Source organism: Corapipo altera, unplaced genomic scaffold, assembly GCF_003945725.1.
Source record: "Corapipo altera isolate COAL_440 unplaced genomic scaffold, ASM394572v1 2b, whole genome shotgun sequence".
NCBI classification, from domain to species: domain Eukaryota; kingdom Metazoa; phylum Chordata; class Aves; order Passeriformes; family Pipridae; genus Corapipo; species Corapipo altera.
The window spans coordinates 2,898,352-2,925,843 of record NW_020884874.1 but is presented as its reverse complement, the minus strand read 5'-3'; the positions used below and the strand labels follow the sequence as shown (position 1 = coordinate 2,925,843).

Here is a 27,492-nt window from a genome sequence, read left to right as displayed (position 1 = left end):
AACATGATAAATAACTTTCTTGCCTTTCAGACCTCGAACCAAGAGGCACATGCTGCTTTGCATAAGGAAGCTGTGCCCCCCCCCCCCCCCCCTCCCCAAAGCGGGGCCCTGTTGCTCCTTTCTGTCACCGCTCAGTTGGCCAGATCCATCGTAATCCCTCCCCTTGTTCTCCAGGAGCAGCAATTTAGAAATTATTCCACAGCTGGAGCTGTGGTAAGCTATGAGGCCTAGAAATAAAGGCCTCCAAACTAAGTTGAGGCATACAAATTCATACTTTGCACTACTGCCAGAAGTGCACTGGGCTTTACAAAGGCTGAGAAATTAATCCTCCCACCACCTACAAAATAGGAGGTATATGTCAGTTCTGCCCCCAGAGCGAAAGCTGATCACCTACCTGGTGTGATAAGTCCAGGATGAGGCTCAAAGCCCCTGCACACACATTTTGATTATTTTAGCCACCCTGCTCTTGAGAATGAGACGTAATATGTTTGTATACCTGAAAGTATGCCTGCCACATAAGTCAAAGTTTGAATACTTGCAGGCTTTGGGCCCTGCAGCCCACACAGGAAAACAATTTCTAAATTGTAAATGGCCTGTTAGGAGAGCTGTCCCTTGCATGCAGATTTTCAGGAGATCAAACAAATTAAACCAAGAAACTAAAATATATCTTGATGTACAGCCTATACAGCTTTCACCCAGTATAGAGAAAAGTACTGCCTGGATGTAGGCTTGTTTGGTGCTCAGAGGGAGGCAATGTTAGCAACTCAAGTCAGCACAACAGGCAAAGACAGTGCAGCTGCACATCTTCTCTAGGCAATGAGAGTGAGAAAGCTTAGCAAAAAAAATCCATAAAACATTCTAACCTGATAAGTACTGGAAAAGGAAAGGTGATGTTCCATGAGTACACTGCCCAGCAAGAGAGAGAAATGGCAATAAAGTTACTTCCCTGTAACCAGACCCTTAGAAGTGAAAAGATGCATTTGATTTGAAAACACTGCTCCCTGGACAAAGTCAAACCTGTTCCTGTCCAGCAGGCATGGGCTACTGCCACAGCATCCACAGCATATTCTGCAGGTGGCATTTGTAGGACCATCAGTAGGAATTTGACAGGTCTGCTCAGACCACAGTGGCAGGGACCTGATCAGTAGGTAAAGCAGAGAAGTGCAGACTACCCATAAATCAGAAATAGAGGAAGATTTAATAACATGCTTGGTTAATATTTACAAACATTGAAAATTTTGTTAGCTATGTAAATAAAACACAGAAATAAGAGACAGGGGCTGCAGTAGCCCAGCAAAGCCAAAATATACCAGGTTAGAGTATTTGTTGTGAGCTGGCATATGCCTGGAGAATGGAATGGAGACACACTATATAAACGGAAAGAATAAATAAATAAATATTGACATTGTTCTACACCTGTTTAGCCTCTGGAGACCAGTCATTTGTGGGACCATATGTTGGACAAAATGAGACTGTTCATTGATAATTGTAAATGTGGTGACCCCTTGCAAACTGGATATTAAAAATATTAAGTAAATGGCACATTTTAATTATACAGTAAAGAGGCTGATCTCCACCATTAAAAGACTGCAGCTGTCACGAAGAATTGATCATATGACAGAAGGTAACATTTATTTGATAGTAGACCTTGGTAAATGACATCCCAAACGATATTTAGATTCTCAGACAAACAAATTCAGTTCAGACTTGAGTTTAACCATGAGGCATCAGTTTCTTTCTCTTTCAGCTGAGACAATTTTTATCTGTTCCCCATATCCTATAGGGCTTGTTTGCTTTTTTGCTTTGTTTTAATCTGTTTTGAAGTATTTAAATTTAAAATGAAGTATTATTACATGAGAAATTGTAAACGACAGAGTTTGGAATTGCAAGTCAACACATTTGTTATTCTTTTTGCCAAAGGTATCGAGTAAGTTGCATAATTGCCAGAGTATGATATCATCTTTATCAACATAAACAGAGCTTTCTATCATCTTTGAAAGCACTGCTGGTGAACAACTGAACATAAAGACCCCAAAAAAGAGCATCCCAGAAGGAGCTGAGAGCATCCACAATGCCTTACAAAGCTGCATAAGGAAATGAAGTAGACACATAGCAAGTAGTCACCAGCAAAAATGCCAAACACTCTCATGTATGTGCTTCTACATCTGAGGCAGAGGAGAGAAACTGCAGACAGTTTTTGTAGCGTCCTTCCTGCTTGTTGTGATCTGACCTTAAGACAAATGTGTGATGGTAAAGCAGCAGTCCGTGTAGATTGATTCTTCTCATTGACCCAGAGAAACCTTTCTATACACAGGGTTTGATGCTTTCCCCCTCCACTTCTGATTTTGTGAAGCGCAAGGAGTGTCTCACATTGTGCCAATCCTATGGTGAGGCACTTGCAAGGTCTGAAGGTTGGGGCATGTGAAATACGGAGCTGGAAGAAAGCATGCAGCTATTCCATTGGAAGCGAAGGGGAGTGTAGGCCCATAAAATACCTCTTCCTTCCCCTCCTTGCTAACATCCAGCACCTGCAGGTCAAAGCATGCAAAATATTTTCAGGATCACAAAAGAAGGCTGAAACAAATGTGCTGGCACACACCACATGTATGTACTATTATTCCCAACAGAAAGGTAGTTTCAGATAAGTTTTAGATTGTATTGGTGCTCTAGTGATCCACTGGCTGTCTTTATCAACCAAACCAAAACCTGAGTGCTCAGGCACTCAGCAGCAAACAGTGACATTGGATCCTGCTTTCTGGCAGCAGAACGTGCAGCCATGCAAGTGGGTTACTCTGCACAGAAGGGCTCCTGCTGGCACAGAGCAGAAATGATTTGTCAGCTTTGGTGATATATAAGGAGCACGGCAGTTCTATAGAAGATAGAAATGCCAAATAAATTACTGACTTAAAGAAAGTAAAGGTATATGGGAAAAGCAGATTTTTTTTCTTCCAAAGGAGAAAACAACCTCAGTTTTCCTCAATTTGAACATAAAAGGGCTAGTTATGCTGGTTAAAGCCAGGCACTCTGCCAGCAGCTGAGAAGGGGCAGCACACGCAGCTCTGCCAAATCACTCATTATACAGCTTTTCCCTTTGATGTGGGAATTGTCAGGCAGGCTGCCAGTTCACAACTAGTTTGGGGATGTGGACAAATGTCCATTTAAGACAGCAAGATCCCAGGATCATTTTTACTTGTCACTAAGCCGCATTTAAACCCAGGTGCAATGCTGTAAAGTACCTGTTGATTATAAATGAGCCTGTTGGTGGAGTACAGCCACCACCTCTGTACTGCGCTATTACTCCACCTAGAGCACTGTACGTCAGCTAGTGTTAGCAAAGCCAGTCTGAATGACTTTTTCCAACAAATTGTTAGGTATAGTATCCAACAACTTAGTAAAACACAATTATACTATGACCAGAACATGTTTTTAACAGACCAGAACATGTTTTTAACTGTTTATCTTGCATGATCTACTCTTTATGAACTCATTAGAAGACCAGCAGCTCGGCATCTTAAAGTATTTCCTTCTTATGCTAAGCCTTACTTGTAGTCTTATGGGGACAGTTTGGAGGGGAAATCCTAAACCCCCAAAAGTTGGAAGCTAATGAAAATGTTCTTTATCAGCAAAAGGGCAGAAACTGAGATGTAAAACAAGAGCTTCTGTCTGTAACTGCCTAGCTGGTCACAAAGTGATGGCTGTGATGCAGAACTGCTTCACTCAGGAACCTGCAGAAAGATAAGAATTCCTAACTTCTGTACAGGAATACCAGAAAGCCATGGATCTGTAGGTAAGCTGCTCTTATACAAGATGAGAGAGCAGAAGAGTTTGTTGCCTACAGCAGGGATCAAAAACCTTCCACTGAAGCTTTAAAGCAGTCAGTCCTAGGGCAGGTTGCAGGCTGACTGAACGTGGTCAATGAACAACTCGTTAACTCTGGCTGCCCTTCAGAAACACGACTTGGAAAGAAAAAAAAATAAATCACAAGACGGGCTGAAAAATTCTCAGCCCATGCCCTGCCATCCATTTCTGCAACCCTTTTTCTTTTGAACCTGATTGTGTAACCTGTGACTATATACACATTATTTTATCCAAACCTTGCCAAAGGAAAGACAACTCAACCCTGGTTTACTGGAATATCTCAGAGGAATTGCATCTTTGGCTCATCTGGAAGTATTTTTAATATCCACAGCACTTTCTCTCCGTGTTTATGCAGGTTCAGTGGCTGCATAAGAAATATCCTTAATCTCTCCACTTCACATATATTTTCCTTTTTTAATAACCTCTGTGCAAAACTTATCCTTGTGACATTATTGGAAAAGACTTTAAAAGAAGCATAAATCACTCACCTGGATACATGCCAAAGGCTCATTTGTCCAAATCGAATAGCCACCAACTAAATATATTCTACCATTGTGGACAGCAACTCCAGACTCATTTTGACCTAAAGCAAGGAAGGAAATAGAAACCACTTTCAGTGTTTAATTAACCCTTTGAACACCAAATGTTGGAGTTCTGTAATAGGATGCAAATGCACCTGGCAGTAACTTGACTGTTTCAAAATTCACAACATGTTGGAGGAAGGTGAAGCGTGAGGGCTGTTCCTTGCTCTACAAAGGAGCCCCATACAGTGCTGCCCAGAGATGTCCCAGATGAGCAATAATGTGGCAGTGCAGGGACCATCTACTCTTTTCTCAATGGCACTGGTTTGCATACATGTGCTTCACAGCCTCTGCCTGCCTCGCAAGCTACCATCAGACATGAACATCCAAACAGACACAGAGGCTGAGAGTCACGAGGGCCCCTCATGTGCTGCCCACACCTGTTCACCCCCACTGTTCCTCCAGATACAAGTACGGTGAAAATGGCAGAAGCTGCTGCACAAGTTCATCCCCATAGCAACAGTCTCCTGAACAAGTTTGGGAGTTTTGAAGGATAAATACAGCCTTAGAAAAATCTGCACTACACAGTGCAACAGGCACATTTACTGCCAGTTGCACAGACAGAAAGAAAGGCTTATATGCCTTCTCAAGGTGTAGGTTGTTGAAACAACCTTGCAGGCTAAGTAAGGAGAGGCAGCTATCTGTAGTAGGACAGGGGTCAGCTCCAGAATGAGGGTGCCTGTGGTGCCAGGGTTTTGCACTTGCAAATCAGATGACATCCTTCTCAAAGGCTGTCAGTTCCTCCAGATAATAAAATAATTAACTAATGAGCAAAAGAGAGATGAAAAACTGGTTCTGTTTGACAATGTGTAACTCCTTTTTAATCTGTGCCTCTCAGTGTTCATCAAGAACTCTATAATGGCCTGACTTGGAAACCAAGCAACCCTTTTCCAGATCTCAGAAATTAAGAAACCCTGTGCAATATCTTAAAAGAACAAAGTTGCCACTAGAGAAGTTTTAAACCCACCAGGCAGAAAATGGCTTAAGGTGACTGCTTTATTTGTCAGACATTCATCTCTGACACAGCGTTTCTAGTTACCTTAAGCTTCTAAGTTAGGCTCCTACCGCCTTTGTATCCTTTTCAGTGGTAGATCTCAGAAATTATCGCAGTGCCAAATAAAAAAGGTTGAAAAGTGAGGTAGACTCAGTTGTAGGACTCCTCTAGCAGTCTGAGCTGAAACTTTTTGGCAGCCAGTAGTTACTAACTGAGCTTCAAGTTTGCTGCACAAGAGAATGGCCACAACATTAATGCTGTGCTGTCCTGGAAATCCAACCTTTTGTGCAAAGCTGCTGTTGGTGCTACTCTAAGAATGTGTCACGTGCCTGTCTTGTAGCCTGGCCAGCAGGTCGAGGGAGGTGATTCTGCCCCATTACTCCACTCCGTGAGACTCCACCTGGAGTGCTGCATCCAGCTCTGAGGACCTCAGCACAGGAAGGACAACTCACTGTTGGAGTGAGTCCAGAGATGGCCATAAAGATGATCAGAGGGATGGAGTACCTCTCCTACAACGTAAGGCTGCTCAGCCTGGAAAAGAGAAGGCTTCAGGGTGACCTATTTGTGGCCTTCCAGTACCTGATGGAAGCCTACAAGAAAGCTGGAGAGGGCTTTTTACAAGGGCATGTAGTGACAGGACAAGAGGAATAGATTCAAACTGAGAGTAGGTTGAGATTAGATATTAGGAAAAAAATCTTTACTGTGAGGATGGTGAGGCACTGGAATAGGATGCACAGAGAAGCTGTGGATGCCCAATCCCTGGCAGTGTTCAAGGCCAGGTTGGATGGGGTCTGAGCAACCTGGTCTAGTGGGTGGTGTCCCTGCCCATGGCAGGGGAGTTGGAAATAGATGATCTTTAAGGTCCCTTCCAACCCAAACCATTTTATGACTCTATATCTCTCCCAGGGATTCAAGGGGGTAGTACATCTGGGAACTGAATCAGGTGGAGGTGAACTTTGGTGGACTGGATGGCATGAAAAGTGAGTTGCAGTGCTTTGCAAGTTCTGACTGTAACAGTTCTTCCCAGTGAAAGTCAAGAGGAACTTTACAGATACTCCAGCTAACTGACTCATTCCTGATGACAGAATTCAAACAAGGACACCTCCTTTTGGGTATTTGATTAAGAAGATACTGTTTAGAAGTAAGTGAGGGTTAACGAATTTGAGTGAAATCTTTACCCTATAACTCCAGCAGAAAGTACTACACAATTATGTTATTATGGTAGAGATGCATCAATCTCTGGTACATTCTGGGAGCTAAATCTATGACTGCAGGCAAGCTTCTGGAGAATCAAAAAACAGTAGTGGCAATATTATGAAAAATTATTTTTTACTGCTTCATTAAATTAAATTTATGTGCACTTTCTTAAAAATTTAGTGTACAATGTGCTAACACAAAGGTTTTGTAGACCACTCAGTGCCAGAACTGTAATCCAAAATGTCTTGTTGGCTGACGATGGTCCATAAATCAGAAGCAATTGTAGCAAAGTCATGTAGTTCCAAATTCTAAAGGTGTCTAAAGAGAAAAGAACTGATGTTTCTCTTCAATAGTAGCAAGTTCCCCTTTTGGTGTGCAATACTCACCTGTCAACATGTTGAAGTTGCAACGTGTCCACTGATCAGCATCTATGCTATAGGAGTCTATGTGCCGGACCAGGATCCGATCATTGTTGTAGTCAAGATCATTCCCACCTAACACATAAAGTTTCCTTTGGACAGCTGCCATGGAGTGATACACTCTCCTCTGTAACATTGGGCTACGGCTTAACCACTTATTCTGGAAAGAGAAAGAGAGAACTTGTCTCAGCACTGCTCAAAGACACAGTTGTATTAGTAGTATAATAAACAGTAGCACATTACTGATGTTCTTCTTACCCTTGGTCAGGAATCACAAGTGTGTATATTTGTGTTGTTCACATGTTAGACGTGTGCTGGTTATAACACTGACTAGATGTATTGGACTTTCAACATGTGGTTTACAGTTCTCACATTTAAATTCATTAATTTAATAGTATTTCTTGCTCTGTATTATTTCTGTCTAGATCATCAGGTTTCAAAAGTTTTTTTTTTTCCTTTATAACTCAGTAGCAAATGCTACTTAAGCCAGACTATTAGATGCCTGCTTTGTATACAGCGCTATAATTATCTGTACCAATGAGCTCTGTTATGAGACGAGAAATTCTTCTACGTTTCTTTATTCAGGAGCTTATTTGATCTTATCCTTGGAGAATGAAGCAACAAGGAAAAATAATTTCCTAAAGAATCTTCTCCAATGATTAATGTATTTGGTTTAATGTTAACCCTTTATTTCTGGAAACTTACAAAGTAACATACTTTTGCATATTTTTCTTACTCATCAACAGTATTCAAGAATTCTACCTGTTATGGGGAGAGGCGAGAAGACATGGAAGATAAAGGATTAAAGCACAGTATTTAAACCTAAGAAAAAAAGTGCTCCTGCTACGCTTACCAAATCAAACAACCTGGCAACAGATGAGATTAATTTAAGTGGAGGAAGTTAAAATCTGTGAGGAAATTCTTTGTGATACATGTGCTTCCACTTGTGGTAACTCAAGAGCCTCTAAAACTTCTGCCTTTTAACCTCCACAATATATAGCTACACATTTCAATGTGTAGTAGTAGTTGAATATTAGGCATTAATGATTGCATTAGTAGTCCAGTCTCTTAACACCAGACTATAGACACCATCTGCTTTGGAAAGCCTGCCTGCATCCCCTGATTATATCTTTAGCTTCCTCCACTGCAGTGCCTGCCAGGTGAGCCGCAAAGCACTGCAAAGGCAAAGAAACAGAGGGGCCTGGTGGGGTCATTTCTAATAAGCCGATGTGTGAATACTAATCAGTGGTGGGGAAGCAGAGGTCACCCCAGCCGGCTTGTTGGCAGGTAGCTGTGTGCTCTGTGGCAGATGGCAGGCATTATCGACTCGCCACAAAGGCCTTGCGCAGAAGCAAACGCTGGTGCTGAATGATAGAGTTATTGAGATTCTGTGCGAGATGCAAGCAGATGTGATGGTTTCCAGTACCCACCGTAAACAATATGCCAGCTGAATTTTTAAAAAGAGCTTGTGTGTACAAACATGAAGCGGACCTCATTTGAAGAATGCAGGCACACAATTCCTCTGTAACTCTTTACATGCCAGGCCGGTTTTCTCACTGTCAACACAGCACGCTGAAGTAGCCCTGCCACCGGTATTTTGGGATGCAACTTTGACATCAGTAAGTAAATAATCTAAGTGTCAGATACACAATAGAGACACAGTATCTAAGTATGTGTCCCCCTCATAAGCAAAATAAGATTGCTGCCTGTAATTACTACTTGGATTTAGGACAATCAGCATTTGTACAATTGATGCATAAAACTGCACCTCAAAAAGAAAGAGGCACGTGTACCATCGCCTGCTTTCTGCTTCAGGCTATGCTTTAAAAAGTAATGCTATGCTTTAAAAAGTCAGTGGGAACCACATAGAAGCATCTCCTGGCACAATTTGGTTCCGAATACAGCAATCAAAGCCCCTATCCTACAATCAGCAAAGTCAAAATCTTCCACATGGGTGTAAATCAGGCTATGCAACTCTGATTGCAAGCTTAGGACTTTTAATTCCTAATACAAGCAAGAGGGCATAACCATGCCCTAACCCTCTGAAATGGTTACTGAACCATGCTAACCTAATCAAAACACATACATAATGTATGAAATAATCCCTAAAAGATATTTTAGGTGCTTGGGTAATGAAATGATAGGCACCCTTGCAGGCAGTAGAGTAAGTCACAGCCAGGTAGTACAGTTCTCAAAATATACAGGAAACAAAAAGGCTCATATATGCAATTCAAAGCAGAAATGCCAAAGACACGGAGCAGTTTTAGGACACTGACTTTGAGTATATGTTGCCCATGGCTGATGGATTACAAAAAAAAATGAATGAGCAAAATAAATAGTGACAAATACAGGGGATTTAAAGCACATTTCTGTATTTAATCTAAGATAGTTCTAATGCCTACAGGCTTAAAAAACATAATAAATCATCAGGGTCTCCATTACTCTGTTAAATTCACACATCAGTACCCAGTGAATTTAAATACCACTAATTCAAATGGTCAGCGCTTTTAGCCTTACAAATCATTGTATGTATTTGCCAGGAGACCTGTTTAAAGCAAAACATTTGAGAAAAAACATACAACACAGATACCCACCTGCTTAGGATCGTAGACCATGAGCCTGTTTTGATACTGCGCAGTATTTGTTACTCCTCCTATGAAAGAGTTTATACAAGTTATATTTTTTCATATAAGCAAAACCAGGACCGAGATCAGGTACAGCAAAACAACCAATTCTGGAGTTCATTTGCTGACATAATTACATTAAGTACCACAACTTCTGCTTACATTCCACTGTACTTTTTAATCTGGTTACAAGGTAATAAGTGGCCCTATTTGTCAAACATATACAAACACAGAATAGCAACAATTAACACCCTACACACACTTCCTTTGTAAAGCTAATTCTATGGGCTAAAAATGAGATAAAAACTGATCTGTTTTTAAATGACTGTGCATTCAGCCTTAGTCAAGACACTAAGATGAAACCCATCCCTATTCCAAGGAGTGTGCAGAGTGTGACAGTTTAAAAAGGAGGAGGAGGTGGGCTTGCATCAAAGAGAAGAAAGAGGTCAGAGAAAAGCTCTGCCTAACCAGGAGCATGATGTAGGATACCACTGCCAGCTGGACAGCATGGAGCAGCTGGGCTCACCTACATATTTGAAAGAAATCCTATATTTAGTTTGTAGAGAGAGTATCTCCTGGTTTAGTTGTAGACTTAGGTTGGAAGGTTCCTCCATAGTGACAGAAACTGGTCTACCACTTACTTTCCAATAACAGTCAGAAAGCAAAGTATAAAGCACCTCAGAAAAGTTCAGAATAGAGTCTGACCGAAGTAGATGCTGCAAACCATTTACCTCGACAGAGTAAACAGATGTTTAATGCCCAATCATCCTGTTCTCCATTATTTTTAAAAGGCAAATCTCATTGAGTAAACATGGAAAACTTCAGTGTCAAGTCTTACCTGTGCAAACATGTTCTTGAGTGTGCTTAAACCTCCTGGGAAAACTGTGTCACTGCAGCACTGCCACAGGTCCCAGTCTCCCTCTCTCACCACCCTGGGCCCATGGGAAGGTGGGACCAGACGTAACACCTGCAAGTTGCACTTCACCTTCATCCTACCAAGAGGTCTGGGCAGAACTAGGGCATGCCACTGGCCACACACCAGTGCAACTCATACTGACAGACAAGCGTTTTATATTAGAGTTTTAATGGCACATGCCAATAGTGGACAAAATCCACAGCAATGAGAAGAACGAATTTCATCTGTCATTGCATTTGTTGATGCTTCTCTTCTGTTTCAGCCAGGTCAACAGCATAGTGATTTTCATTCCTGCTGGCTGAACTATGGCCAAACTGACACCTCAAAAGATCCCAGAGAAAAAAACTCCAGGACAATTTAGTATATAAGATAAGATGAGCAGGTCCTTTAATTAGGCTCTTAGGCCCAGGGAAATACACACGATCCACATCGTGTCCAGGGAGTTCCACAATTTAAGGTATTATCCCAACCAATCCCAGATTTATCTGCCCCCCCGTTCCTCTCAGTTCTGCCCTCGGCACGCCTCTTCGGCAATTGAGTTAGGGGGTTCTGGGACCCCCTCTTCCTCATCTTCCTCTTCGTCACAGCACATCCAGTCCTTGGAGCTCCTCCAAAGCTCTGGGTTGCTTTGACTATGATGTATCTTGTTGTTCAAGCCAGGGTGTAAATGTTCTTAAACAGAAAGAAGGCCTACCTTGAGGGAAGTCTAAACAAGCTACAGGAATTTAGATAGTTAGATATGAAATGGGGTAATAGAGAAGGGTAAATGTGTAAACTACTGTGCTAAAGGGTGAACTAACTACAGCTACTTCTAAAATCTACAAAAAGCTAAAAATAAAAAAAATCCATAGACATCAGTCCCCCTTTTAGAGGTATGACAAGAGCTCCATCTTGTCTAACCTCTACCATTTATACTTAACATTATACCAGTAAGATGACTGACACCTACAACACTAATCATAGAATAAGCTATTATGCAGCTACTAATTCCTACTACTCAGTCCTGCTGGATGAGCTATAGCTACTCCCACTAAGGCTGCTGGGGTTTTTTTTCTTTTATCTCCAAGCTCCATGCTGGGGAATCCTCATTTTGCCAGTGTCCAGCTGCAGCTAGGGCAGCATTTTGGTTCAGTCATATCGTGATTTTGAAGCAACTCCCCCACCTCTCACATGTCATTTTAGGCTGTGCATTGAAGTTAAATCAGAAGCTCTGTTCCAGATTTGCACCAGCTGTGCTCCACTTCTTAGTGGTGGCATAAGAGTGTGAAATAGTAACTGGTCTTTTTGAATAGGTTTGTTCCATCTTAGTACTGGGAACATTTGGGCCAAAGGACCAGAACAAATCTAGTCCAAAGCAAAAGATGTGAACATGTACATGGAGTAAATATAGAGAACTCGGAAACAAAGTTTAGTGCTGATCTGCTCCTACTGGGTTGAGCTACTTGCTAACATAGAAGTACCCTCTGATTACTCCAAATAATTTTAGTGAGGCTGAGAATTTGATCAATGGATAGCAGAAACTATGGATGTATCTATTTTAGAGTCCTCTTCAGCTGCAGTAGCAGGGAGAAATAATGCTGTTACTTGGGTGCATCTCAGTAAGCACCAACCCGTGCTGGGCCTGACATATGATGAACTCCCAGCTCAGAGACACTTACAGGTTCAGAGAGAGCTAGGATGAGATGCAGTCTTTCCAAACCATTTCCATCACACTGTGCTGCACCCTGCTCAACACAGAACCTGTGAAGTGCACAGACAAGAACAGGCATTGGAAACCAATGACTGCTCCTGTGAGATTTTTCATAATCTCACAATCTGTTATTTGTCTCTACACTGTTGTGCAGCCTCCACAGTCCTAGTGGCCATCAGCCACACGCACAAACCCATCTTTTCTAATATCTGTTTTGTAATTTGATTTTCTTTTACATACAGTTATTTTCACTCCCAGCACAATGTTTAAAATGAGATGTCAGATTAGCATTTTGAAAAATAAAAATCATAGTTATTTGGATGATTACCTCCAGAATGTTAAACTAAGGAGACACATCAGAAACACAATGCTGGGTCATGTATTTCCATTCCAAAAGGACAGCTTAATTTGGGGCGAAAGGTGTGAAGGAAGAAGAGAAAGAAGGGTGTTGCTTCCTCATAAAATAATAAAATAATCAAAATTATTTGCTTCTCTTCACAAAGAGCCCCTCACATCAAGTACACAGCTTACATCTTTTCCCCTGCAATATTGCTCCTCTCTGGTGTTTTGTCATTACATTCCCTTCACATATCGCTCTTCACTTTTAGATTAATCTGCCAAAATGAGATGCTAAGGATTTGCATACAGATTTGACTACACAAAAATAGATCTGGAATTAATAACAGTCTCTATATGTTTTAATTTCTTCTAGACTGGAGTACCCTTGCCTCCAGCAGTATTCTTGGCTTTGAAAGTCATCAAGCTGATTTGTCTGCTCTTAGGTTATGATGCCACATGCTGCTACACTGTCCCCTGCAATCAAAGTGCTCACAGAGATAGATTCCATGCCTTCCCCTAACAAGTATATTTTATAGATTGGCAGTTTTGATCTCCCCTCCTCAGGGGGATAATCTGCATCTTAACAGGTTTCTATAGATACATCTGTCATTAAATATGCCATCTTATATCTGCATCAATTTTCAAACTCTAGTTCCTCCTAACTTTGAAGTGCTATAGCAAAAGTTTAAAATTTTCTGCCAAAATTCAGATTTAACAAGTCTGCAATGCCCTCTTGAACTATTTTTTTAAAAATACTCCAGGCAGCTGGGAAAGGGCAACAGAACAGCAATATGTGTCTCAAAACATAGGAAAAGGAGGGGGGAAAAAAAGTTTAAATGGTACTAAAAATAATACATACTTTCTCAGAAAAAAAAATTGTGTAATTCTGAGAGAATTCCTTAAACTTCTCTGCTGTTTTTTCTATGAGGAAAGGAGAGGATAGAAAGAGAGACATCATAACAACACAAACTATTTAAAAATACAAACCATGCTACTAAATTTGATGTCAAGCAATAGCAGCTAATGTGGTAGTAACCCAAAAGTTAACGAAAGAGAAGAAAAAGTCTGGCTGAGTAAATGACAGAAAATTTACAATTTGGTCAGTGCTTGCTGGGTTTTATAAATAGAGTGATGGTTACACCACTTTGACATGAACAGCTGGCTTTGAAGACTCCAGTTCCTGGGAGGCCTGAAGCACTCTCAGGACAAGTCTGTGTCTTGCTCTTACAGACATGAGCACACCCTCACGGAAAATCCATCATCCAACCTGTGGACTTGCAATGTTTTTACACTGCCACAATCACTGTTACTCACTCCCTTGCAGGCTGTAAATGTTTTTAAGCCCTTCAGGTCCTGTAACTTCCTCGCTCATGCAACAGTGTCTGTCTATATGAGGAATTTGCTGGAGGACTCCAGGACACACCTTGTCCAGCCCTTTTCCACACATGGGAAACATTTTGGGTTGTTATAGCCCACCCAATCTGTTCACAAACTCCACTGAAAAACACCTTCAAGACACACACTTCCAAAAAAGAGAGAAGGGTGGGAGGTAGTAGATTCAACACCATTTTCCCAAATGACAATTTATAATCCATCTTTATAACATGTCCTAGCAAGACCCCCATATGACTTGAGAAATCTAATCCAATCCAAATCCCCCAGAAAATCTCACAACTCTCTCTGAAGTCCCCAGTTGCTGCATGAATCTGAGTTCACTGGGAGATGTGTAAAACTACATATTGGCAAAGAGCCCCCATGTGTATTCCTTCCAGCAAATCCAGGGAATATATAGAAATTGACATGACATACACCCCAAGGTGCTCTTCTATTTTAGAACAGAAATCTCTCCTCTCTTAGGTGTCTGTGTGTCAAACACAAGATAATCCTTCCTCAACATGCAAACCCATTGCCTCTTACTTCAGCCAGCCCAGGTGCATTGAGGGCAGCTGAGCTGGAGCATATTCTCCCACCCTAAGGAGTCCCCTGGAAGATGCCAACAGCAGCTCTAATTAATGCTGTGCCACTCCAGATGTAATCCAGCTGCAAGCAAGAGGGGCACAAGCCCTACATTTGTTAGCAGACTGCTTTTTTCTTTTTTTTTAAATCATTAAAACTAGATGTTTACATTCAATCTAAGAAGAATCAGTGGCATCAAACTTATAATGTCCATGATTGAAAGCTATGAGATTTATTACCTTTATTCAAATACAGTAATAATGAGGTCTGTACATGTTCCATATACAGACTAAGACTGGGCCACTGAGGCAATTTTTATGTACTCGTTAACCTCCTGCTCCTGGTAAATCCCGTGCCAGCCACACTGTAAAACCTGATTTGGTTAGATTCTGTAAATTCTTATTATTCCAGATCTATTTTTCATAAAGAATTTTCTAGGCATTACTGAGAAAATATTTGTCTCTTCAAAACAGCATACCGATAGTAAGGTAATACTTTTCATTCCGAATCATTTGCAAACTCAAATTAATTCTCCAAGATATGTTATGACCATCATTTCCTCAGTCAAAATCACCACCATTAGGGAGAAAATAACAGTTAAAACTCAAAAAGAATCTTGAATTTTTAAGAGAAATATTTATACCTTATACTAAATACAAAGCAACTGTACAGGGTTGGCTTGTTTACCCCTTCCCCCAAGTTGAGTTTTTATGCGTATGTCAAGATGTGATTTTAGCCGGCACACTTAAGGTCAGACAACTCGGGCCTCTGCAAAACACAAACTCCAGCGTAACACTTTTAAAGCATAACACTTTGCTTTAAACAAGACTTTTCATGTGCTAATCTCTTGAGCACCGGAGGCAGGGGAAGCATCATTATCCCAAGATGCAGGCACAGGAATGGCCCAGAGCTGGAGTGCCTGGCAGAGGTTCCCTGCCCCTCGCTGTCCCCAGGGGCACTACACCTATAGGGTGGAGGAAGGTTAACATGTCTGGAAAAGCAGATCTCCAGATTTGCATGTGCACGCCATGGAAGATGCAGGGAAACGGGCATAGTTCAAGTTCTCGCTCTTATAGAAAATACTTCCCCGCTTTTACAGTTAATGATTGTTAGTAATGTTGAACTCCAAAGTGTTTGGTGAATTTTGTTTCTCTTTCACTGAAATACTTCACTTTTCAAGCACATGGCATGCAATTCATTTGTGAAATTGGTCATGGCATCAGATGTTAACTTGGGCCTGTAAGATTCATCCTTCTATAAAAGTTCCAAACCATCTGCCTGATGCTGCAATGTCAGAACAGAGAACTTATCTATTGTGGTTTAACCCCAGTCAGTGACTCAGCTGCTCATTCACTCCCCCGAGGTGGGGTGGGGAGAGAATTGGAAGAGTAAAAGTGATGAAACTCGTGGGTTGGGATAAAGACAGTTTACAGGTAAAGCAAAAGCCACACGCAAACACAAGCAAGCAAAACAAGGAATTAATTCAGCCATCCTCAAGAAAGCATGGATCTATCAAGCATAATGGTGACTTGGGAAGACAAAAGCCATTCACTACAAACGTCCTCCCACTTTCTTCTTCTTCCTCCAGCTTCATATGCTGAGCATGATGCCATATGGTATGGAATGTGCCTTTGGTCACTGGGGGTCCCAGCTATGTCCCCTCTCAACCTCTTGCCCACCCCAGCATCCTTGCTGGTGTGGTGGGGTGAGAAGCCTTGACTCTGTGCAAGCACTGCTCAGCAGTAACAAAAACATCCCTGTATATCATCATGACTGTTTCCAGCACAAATACAAACACAGCCCATATTGGCTGCCAGGAGGAAAATTAACTCTATCAAAGTTAAAACGAGCACATTATTTTAACGAATTCCCATGTTTGTTTTTTTTTAATGAGAAAATAAAATTATGGCTGTGAAAAAAAAAAAATAACTAAAAAACTCCAAACAAACGAAAAAAACCCAAAACCCAAACACCCAAGAAAAAATAATTATATAACAATATGGAGCCCAGAAAACTCAAGAGCTGAACTCACTTGTGCTGACCGGAGGGTCTGACTAGTTCTAGAGTGCAAAAGGCTCCAAGGCTCCCTCTTTTAACATGCTTCTCTCAGGTTAAAAACCCCAAAGAGGTGGTAGCAGCCTAGAAGCCCCTCTGTCACCTGAAACACCAGCCACCCATTTCCTATATACGCTTACACTTGTATAGCATTTTGTTTAGCTCACTTCCCTTCCCTGCTGCCTTTGTCATGATTTTATCCTCTATTATTTTTGAATCCTTGTCATATTTGTCCCAAAGGAGCAGCAAAGTAAAGCTGAAAATGACTCCCAATAATAGCAGAAACTCCTTAAGTTTAGTCAGCTTTTGACCAGCAAAGCCTTTAAGAGGGCAAGGAGCTGTAGCAGAGGCACTAAGTAAATGGTCATCGTTCAGGTCATGCTTTGATGACTCTCTCCACAAATACAAGGGCTAGAAACTTATATTATCACTGTTTAATTTATTCACTCACTAAAAAACTGGGCACATTTTCAGGGTTCCCTTGCCAGCTGGTAGTAGCAGACTGACTTTGAGAGCTCTTTGCTGATGACCCACATTTCCCAGAAAAGGCAGCAGGGATACAGCTCAGAAACATCTCTAACTCAGACTAATTTTTTAATTACTTAATTTTAGGCCACATACTTCAAAATTAGTTCCCTCCTGCATTACTGATTACTTTTATGCTAACATCTTATATTCAATGACGAACAGTGAACATTTTCAGCAGTGACTATGATACAATAAAACATCTCTCTGTACTATTCCCCCAGCCCTGAATGTACCACAAGCTACATTTTAGTCCTAAGCAATTAATTAATAATAGAAAGCTAGCTACAGTTATTATATCTCCTTCTCCCTTTCATTTTAAAATAACTCTATTCAATATATAGAAACCAGTTTTCAATCTGTGAGTACATAATTCAGATCAATACACTACTGAACTGTAGCATGGTATGCTCTCATACTTCATAATAACCTGTCGGAATCCAGCAACTCAAAACTTCTAAGCATTTTCTCAAAAACTATCCAAATACAACTGAAAAGCCCTGTCTATCTTATTACATTGCCAAAACATTGTTTTTGACTGTGGTTTTACAACAGAAGTTATGTTCATGGCATTTACAAATATAAACGGAACAATACTGACAAAATATTTTTTGTTGTTTTGCCCAGTTTTAAAGAGCTGATATAACAGGCTTCCACTTACCTCTTCCCCTGATTCTAAGCTCTGTTAGAGGCATATCCTTGAACACAATATCACACTGCATCATTATATAAATGCAAGTAGTATTTAAAACAGGCAGGCATGCATTTCACCTACGTAACTAAGCACATGAATTAATCCTCAGCATAATTTCCCCTTTCTAGCATATCTGGAAAGATTAAATTTAATCTTCAATCAGTCCCACATTTGACTTAAAAATCCTATCAAATACTATCTTGTGTTTCGGATATTTTGGAGGTTTTGGGTTGGTTTGTTTTTTGTTTTTTTGTTTATTTTTAGTTTTTTTACAATTAAATTAAGACAAAAAGTATTACTTTTTTCATTTACTGGAGGAAAGACCACACTGATGGATTTCTAGTGCACATTCAATGATTTTATATGAATATGCTTACCACAGTTTCCTAAAAAGCCCTGTTCTTCATAAATGGAGACTGACAAATGTAAACCGTAAGATGGGAAAAAAACCCCAGTAAGCAAGATACAACAGTAGTAACCTCCATGCATTGGAAGTGCCCACCACAGACATACATCCCTTTTCACTAATAAAATAGGAAAGGTAGTCAATAAAGAGAATAATGCACTGAACACACCCAGCTGGTACCCTAAAACAGAAACCCTGTTCCTGTACTGTACCTGGATCTCACTTCAGGATTAATACACAACACAAACTCTACAAGATTCCTTAAATGATGGCTACTGAAGGAAACGATACAAATACCTGCCAGGGATCTCACTGATTTTCTGCGTTTTGTCCTGCTTTAATTCCAAAGCCATCGTTTATGACTTTAGTGTATATTAGTAAAAACAGATACCTGCTATTAGATTCCCTGCCAATGCTTAGGAATCCATTCCCATGAGGCACTTAATCCATATGGACAAAAAGGTACATTTGCTAACCTAAACAACATACTTTGAGAAGCACAATGAAGGCCTAAGTAGCTAACTTAATCTTCCATTCATACACCATCTTTTCACCAGAGGCATTCCAGACCATATTAAAATCCCCAGAGGGAATACCACAGGGTATCTGCGGTGAAGATGCCAATCACTGAAGGTTTACCTCAAGGGCTGGCCCCATTTACTCATTAGCTTTCTTAATAAATATTGTAACTATATAACCTTCCATGGAACACTTCTTAGTAAAAGGGGAATATTTTTCTAAGAAATCTTCTGTAGACACTATCGACCGTATTCCAAAATAACTAATCCCAGAAGTCATTACGAAGACTGAGTAGACAATGTCCTCAACCCCCATCAATGTAACATAACAATGTAACACATAACATAAAAACTACATCAGACTCAGTTGCAAATGATACATTAGTTTAGGATTATAAGGCCTATACATTCATCTATCTGTGCCATAAAGGTAAGATTACATCCAGACAGTCCTGTGCACTCATTATAGATAGAGCCATGGATGATTTCTAACAAAGGTCATTTTGGCCTGTTAAAATATCCTGATGAGTAAGTGGGTACAATTCATACATCTGCCTTCAAGCCCTGGAACAGTACAAGCCAACGAGCACCTAATTTTCCATTTCAATATCAGGACTAAATGAATCGTAGAATCATAGAATATTCTGAGTTGGAAGGAAACCATAAGGATCATGGAAATCCAAATCCTGGCCCCACACAGGACCGGCTCAAAAATCACACCATGTCCCTGAGAGAGTTTTCCAAACTCTTCCTGAACTCTGTCAGGCTTGGTGCTGTGACCACTTCCCTGGGGAGCCTGTTCCAGTGTCCAATCAGCCTCTGGGTGAAGAGCCTTTTCCTAATATCTAACCTAAACCTCCCCTGACACAACTTCAGGCAACTCCCTCGGGACCTGTCACTGTCAGAAGTACCAGATCATACTACAGAAACTGTCTTTCGTTTGTTTGTTTTTAGGAAGCACACAGAATTTATCATCTGAAATTTGTCCAAAAGTGCATTATCATTCCAATTCACTGTGATTTATGAATGGCAGCCATGAGATAGCACATATGACATGCAGCTTTGAAACACAGACAGACACTTAGGAGAAATAAAATATTGTATAGGTACATTATGCTCCTATACTTCTAATCAGGTTTCAATTCTTTGAAATAGTCATCTCCTAAGACAAAAGTTATCATGACATATAAACCATAGAAGATTTATTAGTTTAATTCAAGACAGTATTTTGGTATTTTGTTAGTACCTCAAACTGTGTGAAACGTTTTCTACCTGATATCCAAAGAAGACCATCCACCACATATCCCGCATGGCATGAGAGCGATCGATCAAAGGACTGAACAAAGGTCCACTTGTTCTTCTTGGGGCAATAGCGTTCCACTGTAGGTAGCACTTGACGCAATTCATTTCTGCCCCCTACGGCATACAGGTACTCATCCACGGCTCCCAGCACAAAGTGTTCCCGACAGTTCTTCATCGGAGCTATCTCAGCCCAAGAGTTAGTGCGAGGGTCATATCGACAGACTGTTCTCACCGCACACGTGCGCCCTGTGGAGTGCTCTGCCTCTCCACCAGCTACAAAAAGAAAATCTCCCATGACAGCAACACAGTGGTGGCTTCTCCCTACAGGCATAGGTGCCAGCTCACTCCAGTTAGCAATCCCTGCGATATGAACGTTCTCCTGATCTACCGGATTGAAGTATCGCAATTCCTTCACTTTACAGACTTCACGTTTTTTCCCACCAATAATGTAGAGAGTATCTGACTGGAAGCGGGGTTTTGTCCTTGCTGTTTGCCAAACTGGCTGTGCATAGACGCTCTGGTGGTAAGCCAAGGCCTCGTTAATGAGTGCTGTCGCAGTTTCACTTGCTTGGACAAGAGGATGAGTAAGAGCTACAGTATGCAATGTATCCACATCCATAAGGCCAAAGCGGACGTACTGGAGAAGCTCATCCAGGTACTGGTAGCGGCAGTTGTGTTCCAACCACCTTACAGCCAGCTAAAAGTGCGGGGAAGGAAAGGAAAAACAGAACACCAATTATTTGTGTACAATTATGTAAAAATTTGGTCTTTTGAAAACTGCTTGCATTGCAAGAGCAGCTATGTATTTCCCTCAGTAGTGGTATCTATCAATCTAAAAAGCAGTTACGAAAGCCTATTGGTCAACACAAAAAGATACCCACTAAAAAGCTATCTATAGTAGTATATACAGTGTATATACAAAAGCATTTTATTGTACCAGCCCCCCTAAAGAATTTCCACAGCATTATCAGCTGGCACTACTGCTATGCAAAACTCTCATCACGCAATCTGTAATGCTGTAGGAGACCATACTATCCCTGAATCAAGCTGCTGGAGTGATAATATAAACATAGGGACTATGTTTATCACTGGATACCATAGGTACACCAGAAAGAAGACTAATATTAGAGGATTAGAAAGAAAAACCTTTTCTCCCCTCCATCTTTCAGTCTATTTATGACAAAATACTAAAGGAATATAACACAATACATGCTGAATCCTCAAATATTTTTTTCTTCTTCATTTATTTTATTCATAAAGTAGAGAAAGGTGTAAGGGGACCAAAAATTAAGCCAGAGAAGAAAGAAACACAGAAGAGGCTCTGCTAGTTTGTGGCTGACAGAAAGCAGTAAGGAAAGCTCTAAAACATCTCAGGAATTGCAGTTGGTATCAACAGCCAAAATTAGAGATACCCTTTAAATCACATAAAGTGTATTGAATCCAACCGGGCCTAAAAAGAGACTAGGAAAGCCCTAAAACATTTCAAGAATTGTTGTATAAGTTATTCTGCAAAACCTCCAGTAATGAAGATAGCTAAACTTCCTCAGGAAAACCATTCCCATGCTCTAATATCCTCTCAGACAGATTTTCCTCTTACCTTTGCAGGAGCTCTAAACCCTTCAACCAATTGCCCCCATTTTCCACATTTGGGTTCATATTCCAGAGCTCTGGAATCCCTAGAGCAACTCTTGAAATTGATTCATTCATACAGGATGAAAAGCAGTTTGCTACCTTCATTTTCTCCTCCACCTCAGATGCATTTTAGTATGTATGTTTGCAGTTTCCTCTTCACTGTTGCTTGGCTCACAGTTCTCTGTTATTGAAAGGAAACAGCCCTCTTTCTTAATGTTTGCTGTTGAAAACTGGACATAATCTTCCTCTTAAGGCCATAGCAGTAGTAGTAGTGAAGAGGTTGGAAGAATCTCTTTGATTATAACAATCTATGCCATTCTTGCTTGTACATCATGATGCAAGACTGTCGGTGCACTGATATTGCTGATTCATGTTTAAGCTTATGACTGAGTACTATTCTTTTTTTTTCTCTTTTTTTTTCTTTTCTTTTCTGCAGAACTTCCACTAAGTGTCATGCTTTCTTTGTCGTAACTGAACTCTCTACTATTTACTTCAGGCCACTGCTCTAGTTTGTCAAGATCATTCTCAATCCTAATTGTATTTTCAAAAGTGCTTGAAAGACCATTCGACCTTCTCATTTTCTGAAAACATAAACCCCATATTATTCTTTCATCCAAGTCATTATCAAAGACATTGATTAGTTCTGTGTAAGGACAGACTCCTCTACTTGATACTTCAAATCATTATGGCACAGAACTTGTGTAGCAGGTGTTTCTAACTAGCTGTGTGATAAAAAAAGTTTTGGCTAAAACTTACTGCCCTGTACTGATCATGGGAATGTCACATTAAGGAGCTGAAAATAAATGCTTCTGTTACTCATGGCTTTCATATATGATGTATTAAATTACTGCTTCTGTATTCTGGAAGAGAGGGAAGATGACAAAACAAAACCACTTGTAGTAGAAATAGCCACTGATGGGCTGTAACACAGTTCTAAATTTCCTTCAGTGCAAAGGAGCCAAATATACCTCTCATCAACATAAGGCAGAGACGGAAACTTCCATGTACGATACCAGCAAACATCTGTATATTTATCAACACAATTTATAACACCTTTTTGTTTAATCCAGACTTAGAAAACTGGTGCCTACATAGAAACTCCAAAATTCACCATGTCTATACACTAATTATAGTGCCTGTGTTTAGCTCCACTGGCAGTAACAATTAGCAACTATAATCAGTACTGGCAAAATAAAGTCAAAGCCATTATAGACTTTATGATGCTGTAAGGAAAGACGTTCCAGCTTCTCTAGGGAGATACCAATAGCACTTGAAATTACAACTGTGTTTAACATGCTAACAAGTAAGCAAGTAAAAAAAAAAAAAAAAAAAAAAAAAAAGAGACCGTCCACAATTTTGAGCTTTAAAATATTTGTATCACTGCTAAATAATTTACAAAAATAAGGAAAGGCTCTTACTCCTTCTGCCATATAGGCAAATTCTGTTTAAACTGCTAGAAGCTTCTTTTCTATTAATTTTAATGTAAGAATGTGTGAGAAAAGGGAGCTACAGCCTAGTGCCTATATCAACTTTAATAAATAATATATTTTGCCATATTCATCTTCTAAACTAAGTAAATGACAAATGTAGACCCTCAGAAGGACAGGATTTTCAAACCAGATTAATTCTCTTATTCTAATGCCTTAACCCACAGGATTCTTCTTTTTCAAGGTTACATTACACGATTTAGCAATAGAGTGCATTCTCAAAACAGCAGAAAAGAGATGGAAAAATATGCTGTGGCACAGTTGGAGCGTACATAGAAGTATACCTGCATGTCAGATAGTGATTCATTGCTCTTCCAACACCTGCTTCCGCTTCCAGTCCAAGTCACACAGCCTCAGAGCTCAGTCCTTCCCTCCCGACTGTTAATGGTGTACATACCACACACATCCCACAGCCGGAGAGGGCACAGAGGCAGTGGAGGTTAAAGCTGAATAAGGAATTTCACTGCTGTTGAAGATAACCCTGCAGGAAGTAGTTACCTAGTCTTTTGGGCTACCAGTTATCCCAGGAAGCAAGAGAGCCCATCACGCCTCTGCCTTGCCGGTTCAGCATCCCCCCGCAATCCTTATCACGTCACTCTGCTAGGGAATGTGCCAGACCTTCACTTGACATCACAGCAAGTTTTCTAATCAGAAAAGCCAAGCTACTTTATGAGTGTAAAAAACTTGACAAACTCATGCTTATTAGGCTCAGGTTCACCTGGAAAATACTTTAAGTCACAAAGTCAGTGTCAGGGAAAGTTGCTGTTCACAGAGCTCCAAGAAATCAAACAGTTTTCTAAGTCTGGGCTCTGACAGGGGCCACAGGAACTCTATTAAAGTCATCTTGGTCTGCTCTTTAGCTGATGTATTCATACTGTAGCCCAATGGACTGCAAAGGAAATATGGTACTTTATATCATCTAAGGTGTCTAATAACTGAAATGAAGCCAAAAAGTGACAGTAGTGGAAAAAATGGAGTTGGAGTGTTGTCTTTTTGGGAGTTGGTTTGTTTGGTTTTTTTAGCAACAACAAATACAAGGAAACAAATTTTCTAAAGTTTTAAAGCAATGAATTCACACTGTCTCATTAAAACAAATGGAAATCTTAATTATAACAACTTCATGAACATTCCCATTTTAGGAGAAAATTTAAAATATGGAAACAAAAGTGGAGAGATGTATTTTCCTGGACTGAGATCAGATATGTGCAACACAAATTATCTGATTTGTATGTGACAATCTATTGATGATATACCGCGAAGAACAACAAATCTCTTCTTTCAAAACAAATCTCACCTGTTTCTTAAAATAAGCAAAACATTTTGGCCAGAAAAAAAAATCAATATCTTTGTATCCTTAGCATATTGGACAGCGCTATAAATCTGATCCTATTGATTGATAAGCCAAAAAGAGTCATGAAAGCAACACAGTTATTACAGCAATCACCTTAAAGCACCACCAAGGGAACTTCAAAAAATAAAACTTGGATTTCACTAGTTAGGTCTTTGAAAACCCTGGAAATATATATTTTAGCTCTAAACTCACACATAATTTTGCTTTTTTTTGGATTTTATCTAACTCAGCAAGCCTCAGGTGTTCCAGACTGGAATCTCCTGTCTCATAACCACATCTCTATTGACAACAAACAGGGATTTCCAAAGGGTCTAAATCTGGACCTCTAAAAGGGTCCAAAGTCCTCCTCTCTCTCTAGAGACTACAAAGGACAAAACCCTTAGGATATTCATTTAAGCATTTTATTTAAGTAAGGTGAATGAAATTGGTCTGTATCACTCATTTAAGAAGAAAAATGTAAGAATTGCTGAGGAAAAAAACTCCACGACACAACAAAACACATACACACAATTTTTCAAAGCCTTGAGTTACACGTGAATATTTTTAGAAGTTAGTAACCACACAACACAGCCTTCAGACTCTCTGCAATTTTATCAATCAGGTACTATCTTTCAGTGGGCAGCATGAAAAATGAATGTCTCAAGCCTAGAAGCAGGAAAGCCTTAAAGATAAAAATCTTTTTCTTCTTTTTATTTTGAATTTAAAATGTGCATAAAAATAAGACTGTAATGAGCTGCATGTGGAACAATCAAAATTACGAGGTATTTGCATTTCTTGTGCACCTTGAGCCAAACAACTACAAAATTATGCATATGATTCTCTCAATCTGAACACAGTAAATATTAATAATCTCTGAATCAGCAGTGAAATGCCTTTTGCCCCGAACCCTGAAGAGACTTTCCAACTCAAAAAGTTGTAGTACAGTGACTGAGACCACATTTACAAAGCACTGAGCTGAGGCATGTGCGTGTAGCCTGTGAAAACAAAGCTGTGCCATCCCCCACCCTCTTTACACAGAGACATTTTAAAATTACCTGTTTGTCAGTTTTACAAATGTGTGTCTACGTAAGCAGCCCCCAGTGCGGCGCTGCATTAGCAAGTAGGCATGCTTTCATTTGCTCATTCTGATTTTACAATTAGAATTAAAACATTTGCTCTGTTCAGGGTGAGCTGATAAATAGGGATTTTAAAATTTCCTTTTTTTTTTTTTTAATGTGAAAAATGAAAGAAAAACGTTCCTCTAGATGTATTATGCCTTTGGGCTTCATGTGAGGGAAGGGAAAAAAGACAGAGAAAGCTACTGTGAAGGTCACAGAGTGAAAGAACTTCCTCAGGGCACAGAATAAATTAAATCCCAAGGAAAAAATAAAATGTGATTTCCAGAGTGTGAGGCACAAACTCAAAATGACAATGATTGACAGCCAAACTATATCCGTGCAATATCGAAGACTGCACGTTCTCATTTACCTCAGTGTAGCCAGCAAGCGCCCATTAAACATCCGTCTGATGCCCAAATTAACCTTCTTGGCAAACTGAAAGAGGCACAAACTATCATAATCAACCTTTCATTATCACAGCAGCCTCTAGTTAAAGGGTCAGAATAATTGTGCCATCAGAGCCCTGATTGTTTTCAATCAACAGACGACTGGAGTGACAGCTCAGTGATGGAGTAGTTTGATGAAACCGCACCAGGCCTAATCAGAGCAGATGAAAGGAAGGCATGATTGGTGCAAATGAACAGTCGTGCCTCTCTTTTTCATTTACAATTTGAAATTACTCTTAAATTTACAGGGTTTTTTCTCCCTTATGAGTACCTCTGAAAGAATGTTTGACTTATTATGGGTTCTGACAGTGCAGAGTTATAAAACACAGGTATGGTTTTCAGCCCAGGCTTTAAGTGGGTATTCAGCATAATTTTAACAAATTCACTCTTGAAAAGCACAAAATGACTAAAGACTTCCAGTGACCTAACCTTTCAGTGCTGTTTGATTAGCAGAACAATTTATCACAGCTCACATTCTTCATGATAAGAGAAGATTAAAAAAAATGGGCAAAGATCTCTTGCAAATGTTTTCTCTTAGCTGATACATTTATTGTATTATTGCTCTCCTGTTCTCTCTCTCACACACACAAAAGAAAAAAAATTAAAGAACACTGCATTAATAACCCTTTTCCTCTTTGAATGAATAATAGAATCCAAGCAAAGGTTTGTTTGGAGATGAAAGCAGAGACCAATTATCATGCCACTGACAGCATCAATATTTAGTTTTCTGGTGGGTTGGGTTGTTCCATTCGAAAGGATGGAAAATTAATCAATCCCATCAAGTGTTTCTTACCTTACTATCAGCACAGATTCAGAGTGTCTCACAAATGAATGGGAAAAAAAAAAGGGGGGAAAAAATTTAGGGGCTGCTTAGGCAAAATTTGGAAAGAATGAAAGATTCAAGTTTCCTGCACCTCCTCAGCTAGTTCATTTCTCCTCCCAGACTTGCGCTGCTCCAGCCACATAGCTTCCCATCCTCACAATTCTGCTGTAATGAAAGTGAGGTCAAAAAGAATCAAACTGAACAGTACCTCTCAAAGAAGCAAGTATTTCAAGTGGTGAGTGGTAAATCTTTTGTTCTGTGATCCTGGTAATCATCAGATCTGTCAAGCATCACAAAATGCTTGTCAATGTTCCGGTCAGCATACTAAAACAAAAAAGCAGCTCAGAAGCCAAGATTAAGATTTGCCTGAAAGGGGAGTGGATAGAGAAGTTTGATCCAAACACCAATGGTTCTTAAGAAATTTTATGTCATATACCTCTTCTCATATGACAGAATGCAAGTTTTAGTTCGTTAAAAGTTTGGGGTCATAAGCAGAACATTCATCTAAGTGGAAGACACAAAAGTGCCCTCACTGGAAGAAGCTGTGAGCAGACTTGCACATCCTTGCTGACACAGAGGATG

General features: G+C 40.1%; 1 protein-coding gene across 6 annotated transcripts in view; it reads right to left on the bottom strand.

The window, feature by feature from the left end:
• Positions 1-1,181: 1,181 nt before the first annotated feature.
• KLHL32 (kelch like family member 32) overlaps positions 1,182-27,492 on the bottom strand; it is a 125,881-nt gene continuing 99,570 nt past the window's right edge. For 4 of the 6 annotated variants that reach the window (XM_027631712.1, XM_027631725.1, XM_027631720.1 and 1 more), the window contains 5 exons: positions 20,045-20,771; positions 9,644-9,702; positions 7,017-7,209; positions 4,347-4,441; positions 1,182-2,528 (listed from right to left, as the gene is read on the bottom strand). In XM_027631712.1, the coding sequence (XP_027487513.1) occupies positions 2,367-2,528; positions 4,347-4,441; positions 7,017-7,209; positions 9,644-9,702; positions 20,045-20,771 (1,236 nt within the window). In that variant the 3' untranslated portion in view covers positions 1,182-2,366. Of the gene's footprint in view, positions 2,529-4,346; positions 4,442-7,016; positions 7,210-9,643; positions 9,703-20,018; positions 20,772-27,492 lie in introns of those variants that run through there. The other 2 variants (XM_027631738.1, XM_027631745.1) reach the window with 2 other exon arrangements.